General features: G+C 46.7%; 1 protein-coding gene across 1 annotated transcript; it reads left to right on the top strand.

Annotated features, from left to right (window-relative positions):
- The first annotated feature begins 1,061 nt into the window (after positions 1 to 1,061).
- On the top strand, positions 1,062 to 5,957 carry HEY1 (hes related family bHLH transcription factor with YRPW motif 1). Its single transcript, XM_085053083.1, has 5 exons — positions 1,062 to 1,432; positions 1,552 to 1,627; positions 1,700 to 1,783; positions 1,900 to 1,981; positions 2,774 to 5,957. Exons 1-5 carry the CDS (start codon positions 1,221 to 1,223, stop codon positions 3,355 to 3,357), a joined length of 1,038 nt encoding a protein of 345 aa, XP_084909209.1. The 5' UTR covers positions 1,062 to 1,220; the 3' UTR covers positions 3,358 to 5,957.
- Positions 5,958 to 7,343: the final 1,386 nt, after the last annotated feature.

Here is a 7,343-nt window from a genome sequence, read left to right as displayed (position 1 = left end):
GCCAGACCTCCACACATCCTGAATCCAGTGCTGACCTTTCCTGGCATCCCTCCCTCCTTGTCAGCAAAGGCCATGTGCTTTCAGCTTCCTAAAAACTATTCCTGCTTCTGCCCACTGCCACAATACATGGTGGGGGAAGTAGACAAGGAAAGGATGTGGGTGGCAGAGTTGCAGTTTAGAAGGGCACAGTGAAGAGGGATGTCTTGATTTCCCTTGCATTGCCAACAAACTGGAAAAAAAACCCAGGTTTAAGCCTTCTCAACTTTCAGGCATTAGCCAACATTTTCACTTTTTTTTTTTTTTTTTTTTTTTTTTTGAGGGAGGGCAGGCTGCTCTTGCCCAGGCTTTTCCTTCTTCTTTCAGCCTGGAGAAGAGGATCAGGGGTGACCTTATCATTATAACTACCTGAAAGGACATTGTAGCCAGGTGGGGGTTGGCCTCTCCTCCCAGGCAATCATCGACAGTACATCAGGACATTGTCTTAAGCTGTGTCAGGTGAAGTTCAGGTTAGACATTAGGAGGTATTTCTTCAATATATACCTGGAATAGGCTGCCCAGAGAAGTGGTGGACTAACCGCACCTGAAGGTATGGTGAAAAGACTGGATGTGGCGCTTAGTGCCATACTCTAGTTGACAAAAAACCTTTTCTAACCTAATTTATTCTGTGATTCTCCTCACTCATCTCTCCCAGGCCTTCGTTGCCTTAGGGAAGTCCTCGGAGGTGTCATCAGCTTCCATCCATCCATCCATCCATCCATCCATCCATCCATCCATCCATCCATCCATCCATCCATCCATCCATCCATCCATCCATCCATCCATCCATCCATCCATCCATCCATCCATCCATCCATCCATCCATCCATCCATCCATCCATCCATCCATCCATCCATCCATCCATCCATCCATCCAGCCCTGCCCCCCGCCCGCTCCGCTCCGCGTTCCCACGGCCTCTCCTCCCCCGCCGAGAGGGCGTGGCCCCACCAGGGGCTGGCGGCGATTGGCTGGGGCGGCGGCGGCGGCGGCCAATGGGGACGGGCGGGGGCCGCGCGTGGCGGTGCTGTGCGGCGGGCGGCGGCGGGCGTGCTGTGCCCAGCTGTGTCCGTGCCGCCGCCTCTGCATCCCTCCGTCCGTCCGTCCGTCCCTCCCTGCCTGCTTCCCCGCGTCCCTCCTGCCTCTGCCCGCTGCCTCCTGCCCGCCCGCCACGCGTGGGAGCTCCATGGGAGAGACGGGCGCCGGGCGAGGCGCGGGACGCGCTCTGGGCGCGCTGCTTCCGCGCCCCGCCGCCCGCCGCCTCCCCGACGGCCGCCCGCGCCCCGCCGCCCCCGGCCCCGGTGCCATGAAGCGGGCGCACCCCGAGTACAGCTCGTCGGACAGCGAGGAGCTGGATGAGGCCGTCGAGGTGGAGAAGGAGAGCGCGGACGAGAACGGGTGAGCTCGGGCGGGGTGGGCGCCGCGGGGCTGCGCCGCGCCCCCTCCCTCCCCTCCGCCCCGCGGAGCCGCGGCACCCCCGAACCCCCGCGGTGACCGGTGTCCCGCTGTACCCGCAGGAACCTGAGCTCGGCCCCGGGCTCCATGTCTCCCTCCACCACCTCGCAGATCTTGGCCAGGAAGAGGCGCCGAGGGGTGAGTGCCCGCCGGCCGGCCGCGGCTCTCCGCAGCCCGGCACGGCTCCGCTGACCCCGCTCTCTGCCCTAGATCATCGAGAAGCGCCGCCGCGACCGCATCAACAACAGCCTGTCCGAGCTGAGGAGGCTGGTGCCCAGCGCCTTTGAGAAGCAGGTAGCGCCCGGCGACCCTTCGCGCTGCTTCCCCATCCCTTCCCGGGAGGGCGCGACACTGCTCGGTAGCGTCTCTGGTTCCGCTTAAAACGTTTCTTGCTTTTCCTTCTCTCCTAGGGATCAGCCAAGCTGGAAAAAGCGGAGATTCTGCAGATGACTGTTGATCACCTGAAAATGCTGCATACAGCAGGAGGGAAAGGTAAAGTTTTGTGCGTGACAGAGTCAGCAGCCCTACAGAGAGGCTGCTGTGAGAACAGTGCATTCCCCAGCACTGGCAGTGCTTGCAGAAAGTGAACGGCAGCTCTCTTATGTTTAATCAGGAATTAAGCACTTCCTCTGCTTGACAAGATTTGTGGCATCACTAGCTCTGAAAGGTTTTGTGGTGCTAGCTCTGGGTTGTTCCAGAGGAGAGTGACTGCAGGTCTCCAGCAGCTTGTCAGCACTGTGAAGTGAATCAGCTTTTGGCAGCTTGGAAAGCGCAGTTATTATTGATGTCTAATGCTTGTTTCTCTAACTTTCTGAAAGTTCAGAACAGAGCTAAGAAAAAATACAGGATGAAGTGGTGAAAAGAATTAGCAAAAATGCTGAAAGGCACTTTTAAGAAAAAAGTACTTTGCCTGCTTAAGTCCCCTCTGAGAAGTAAGGGCTTGTGTTTCTCATGAATTTCAGTGTGCTATGGTTTTAATTGCACAAGGGAGACATGGAAAGAACAAACATACTTTCCTCCAGTGGCAGTGAGCAATTCCAGTTTAAAAATGGCAGTCTGTGACTGGTCTTGAGACTTGCAGCATCACAGCACAGATATAAAAGAAAAGCTTGTTAAACAAAAAAGGAAAAAAAAAAAGGAGCTTGGCAGCTAGTCTATGGTTGGGAATACTAACCACATCCAAGTGAAATATGCTTATAGGGGAGGGTGGAGTGGGGAGGCTACTTGTAGACAATGACTAGAAAACAACATCTTAAGACTTCATTCTGTGTTCTTTTCTCTTAGGTTATTTTGATGCTCATGCTTTGGCTATGGACTATCGGAGTCTAGGGTTTCGAGAGTGCCTGGCTGAAGTTGCTCGATACCTGAGTATCATAGAGGGTCTGGATGCCTCTGATCCTCTGCGAGTTCGACTTGTGTCTCATCTCAACAACTACGCCTCTCAGCGGGAAGCAGCGAGTAGTGCACACGCTGGCATTGGACACATTCCCTGGGGCAGTGCCTTTGGACATCACCCTCACATACCTCACCCGTTGCTGCTGGCTCAAAATGGGCATGGTAATACCAGTACTACAGCATCTTCCACAGAACCACATCACCAGACCAGAATTGCAGCCCCACATGCTGAAACTTCCTCACTCAGAGTGCCCCCAAATGGCAGCGTCGGACCAGTGCTCCCTGTGGTCTCGTCTACTACCAAACTGTCTCCTCCTCTTCTCTCCTCCATGGCATCTCTGTCTGCGTTCCCCTTCTCGTTTGGCTCCTTTCATCTGCTGTCCCCCAGCGTGCTGAGCCCGTCTGCACCAACGCAGTCAGCAACGCTCAGCAAACCCTACAGACCCTGGGGGACTGAGATTGGTGCCTTTTAGGAGCTAACTCTTTAGCAAGGGTGGGAAAGCCTATAAACCTAGCTGAGCTGGGTTATGCCGCCCTTAAAGTTGAAGTTCTTAGTAACTGGGACAAAGGTACAGCTTCACCTTAACTAAGTTTGTCTAAAAACTGTCTCATTGGATTTTTCTTTTTGTTTTCTACATTTTTGTATTAATAGGTTGGTTTTTTTTAATAGTTGCTGAAGTTGTCCAAAAATAAAATTACAATAGTGGTTTGTTAACGCTTGTGTTAGATCTCTGCTGAGCATTTAAGTCGCTTTTGTACAGTTTGTTTCAAAGGTTTCATTTTTCCTGAGTACATCAGAATGGCTTTTTATGAAGAGATACCACCTATTATTGGTAGCAATGGTCTAGTTGTGTTATTAATTTTTCCAAGACCATTCTTCTCAGCATTTACAAGCTGTGTTTTTGTTAGTATTTTGACACTGAGATGCTCTATAAAGAATGACTGTTTTTGTAAACTATATTTGAGTCTTATATTTCTGAGCAAAGTGTTGACAAATCAGATGGACCTGCTTGACCAGTTTTATCTAAGAGCCCAGTTCCTCTTTCTCCTGAAGCCGTTTGGTATATTTGGCGATCTTACTCTAGTCCCTAGTAGACATTTGCTCACATCTCAGAACCACTACACTATTTCTTCCACTGAAAGGAGCAGTATGAGTGGGGAAGGTGCCAAAGTCAAATTTTGCACCCTGTATTGGTGGTGGGTTTAGTTGCTGGGAAAGTTATGGGAACTAAAGTTGCCACCTGCAGTAATCTTACAGCCAGAGCTGGTCACATGCATCTTCATTTCATAGGGCCAGATTCTGCTTTGAGTTACAGTGGAGTAATTGTTCTGTTAGCCTGAATTCTTGGGTATCTGAGGTCAGACTCTTCTCTGTGAGCTTCAAGTTTTCAGTTGAAACTATTGATGCTGGTATTTAAATAGCCAGTGGAATGGTACATTGGGAACCTGTTCGGTGCACAGTCTTGTTGCTTAACAGATGCATCCTAACTAGGTGATTTTTCTGTTGCATTTTAGGTGCAGTTCAGTGCCACTCCTCATTCTGTAAGGGTTCTGCTGTGTTCTTGTATGCCTGAGAACGTGTGCTTGTACATACATTTTGCTTGACTTCACGAGAATCTTAATCTGAACAGGTTTATCGAGTGAGTTCCACTGGATGGGGTTTGCCTTCTCTTGTATCTGTGTTGTGGCTAAATAAAGGAGAAACAACAATGTATTTTAAATGACATACTTGTCTGATATATATCAGTGGAGAATTCTATGCCTTTGGGTGTCACAGGAGATATTGAACAATTGCTACTTAGTCCTGCTGTGGGCATTTGTATTCACTCTTTTCTCAGAGATTATGGCATATGTAGCTATGCTGGCTGAGTACATGAAGAACCATAGTGCCTTGGAGTAACAGTCAAGGGAAGAAAAATGTAGGATTTCTTTTGCACATCACTTTTATGTGCCTGGCAGTGTGTGGGCAGATAGTGAAGGATACCAAGGTTTCTGCTAAAGAAGAGGTTAAAGCTGTGCTACACTTGAATATTCTTAGTGATTCGTATTAATATTAAAAAGTGATCATTACAAATGTGAAGTCCTTTTCTGTCTAACTTACAAAATTGTTACATGTCCTATAGCTCTGGAATGAAGTTTTGTACATTACAGTGAGGTTCAGATTACATTCAATCCATTAGTGCAGAATCTAACCCAGGTCTCTGACTGATCTTGTATTTGTTACTGAGCGGTATCACCAGTGTTTAACACCTTTTCTTCAAGTAAAAACCTGACAGGATTACAGATAGATAGGTTTTCTCCTGATGGCAGTCTGTCCTACCTGCAATTCTCTACCTGCAGAACTTCTGGAAATACATCACTTCTTCCCTGCACATTTGAATTTATAGTACATTTGTTTTTGTAAATAGCACATCCTTGTCTGGATTTAGCTCTGCCAGAGTAGCAGAAAGAACTCGGCCCTGTGGGAGAGGAGAGCTTTGTTTAAAGAGGGGCTCTCAGGCCAATTAAGGAGTGGCATTGATGAGAGACTTTCTCGGAAGACAGATTGCTGGGAGGCTGGAAAGAGCAGGAGAGCATTCAAGTGCATAACCTTGTTTTACCTTCCTTCTGAGGCTGTAGGAGACCACTGCTGGAAATGAAATGCAAAACACTGTGGGAGCTAGAAATACATAGGTGTTATTAAGGAGAGATTATAGAGCATAGTATTTCATGTAGAAGCCTGAAATAAGAGGCTGTAAAATTCTAAATCCAGTTTCCTTTCACAGTGTGTATTGTCTCCTGTTTAATTACGCTCTGCCCTGTCCCTAACAGGTTTTTATAGCAAATTAACAACTCCTACCTAGAAGATTGCTATAGTGCATGCAACTATTCTTTAGATCTTTTAATAAATGGCAATGCTTCTCAGCCTTTTAATGGTTATTTCATTGACATTCAAATGACTTTGCCTCCCTCTAAATAGCTGGCTCTTTTGTGTAGAAAGACCCCTATAATTATTTTTGTCCCACTGTCCTACCCTTGAATGGACTTCAGAAGCAGAGTGCAATAGAAGTTTCACTGCCGGTGTTTGTCTCTATATCCATCGTCTTCTCTTTCTATTACCAATGACAAAGGTATTAATGAAAAGTATTAATTTTATTCAACTTTTGCAGTAATTCTGTATTAATTTTGAGGACTCAAAACCATCTGATTGTTAGAGATGAATGAATTTAGGAGCTTGCGAAAACTAGTAATTTGAATGGAAAAAGCATGGCCCAGGAGCTAAAACACCAGGGTTATAAGTCCAGGGCTGCTGGTAACTTTGTAAATTTGTTTTGGCAATCACTTAATCCATATATGTTTTGCCAGCTGTGAAACAGGTATGGCAGTGCTTGGTCTCCTTTCCACAAGAGGCAGAGGTAGTTTGGAATTTTCTGTATGAATGATGAATGCTGTTATTTCTCAAAAAGTATAGTTCTGAGCATTTTGCTATTTTTCTTTCTCACAGGATGCTAGGTTTCTAAAGACAAACTGAGAAAGGCAAAATAAGCTTGCTTCTATAGGCAATAGGTATCTCTGGAGCCCAAAACATGTACTTGTTTAGCCTATTGCAAAAGAGCAATTCAGGAGCACAAGCTTAACCAGAGAGATGCTGGAAAAGAAAGGAAATGCATATGTGACTTGATCCCATGACCCCCCAGCCACCTTCAATTGCTTTGGATGAAATGTGTCCATCTGGAAATCCTCAGGCTAAAGCTTTGTGTAGGATGTAAGATAGTGTGGTACTTCATATAAGCTAGTATTATCTTCCTTTATCAAGGAAGCTGGATTTGGGTGCAGAATGAATTGAAAAGGCTGGTAAACGCTGCACAAAACCAGATACAAACCTATGAGAAACTATTCCGTGCTTTGGTGTAAAGGAATAGCTGATGAAAGCGACATTTTTTAGCTTTTGGAAAGAAGTTGTCAATAGTTCCTAAGACACTTTCTGTTCAGCTCTCCTGTCTTAACACTAGCAGCATGACAGAGTTTATTAGGATCATGCTGAAAGCCTCATGAAACCTGCCTATTGCCCTCTTCACTCACACATCAGCATGTGAGTCCCCAGGTGACAGGAGCCTTCCTAGACTATTGCATAGTGGTGGGAAGTCTGCCAGGCTTTTTTTTTCCAAGCAACAAATAAGCCCAAATGAACACAGATAAACTGAAATCATTCTTCCTGTTTTATATTGTGTGCATACTCACAAATGTTTATTGCCAGAAACTCCCAGTTTGGATTTCAACACACTCTACATGGAGCTGGAATTCTCTAGTGAATAACTTAGAGGTCATGGGCTTTGTGCTGGAAGGCAGCAAAAATTATGTACAAAGCCCTTTTCTGAGGCCTTACATGAAAGGATGCAGAAATGGATTGTGGTATTTGTGACTCAGTATGCTAAACCACTAATATGTTCATGTGTTAACCAGCCTACCTGACCTCGTA

This window comes from Lichenostomus cassidix, chromosome 2 (assembly GCF_008360975.1).
Source record: "Lichenostomus cassidix isolate B80296 chromosome 2, HeHo_3.0, whole genome shotgun sequence".
In the NCBI taxonomy this organism is placed as follows: domain Eukaryota; kingdom Metazoa; phylum Chordata; class Aves; order Passeriformes; family Meliphagidae; genus Lichenostomus; species Lichenostomus cassidix.
This window is presented reverse-complemented; position numbering and strand designations above follow the sequence as displayed.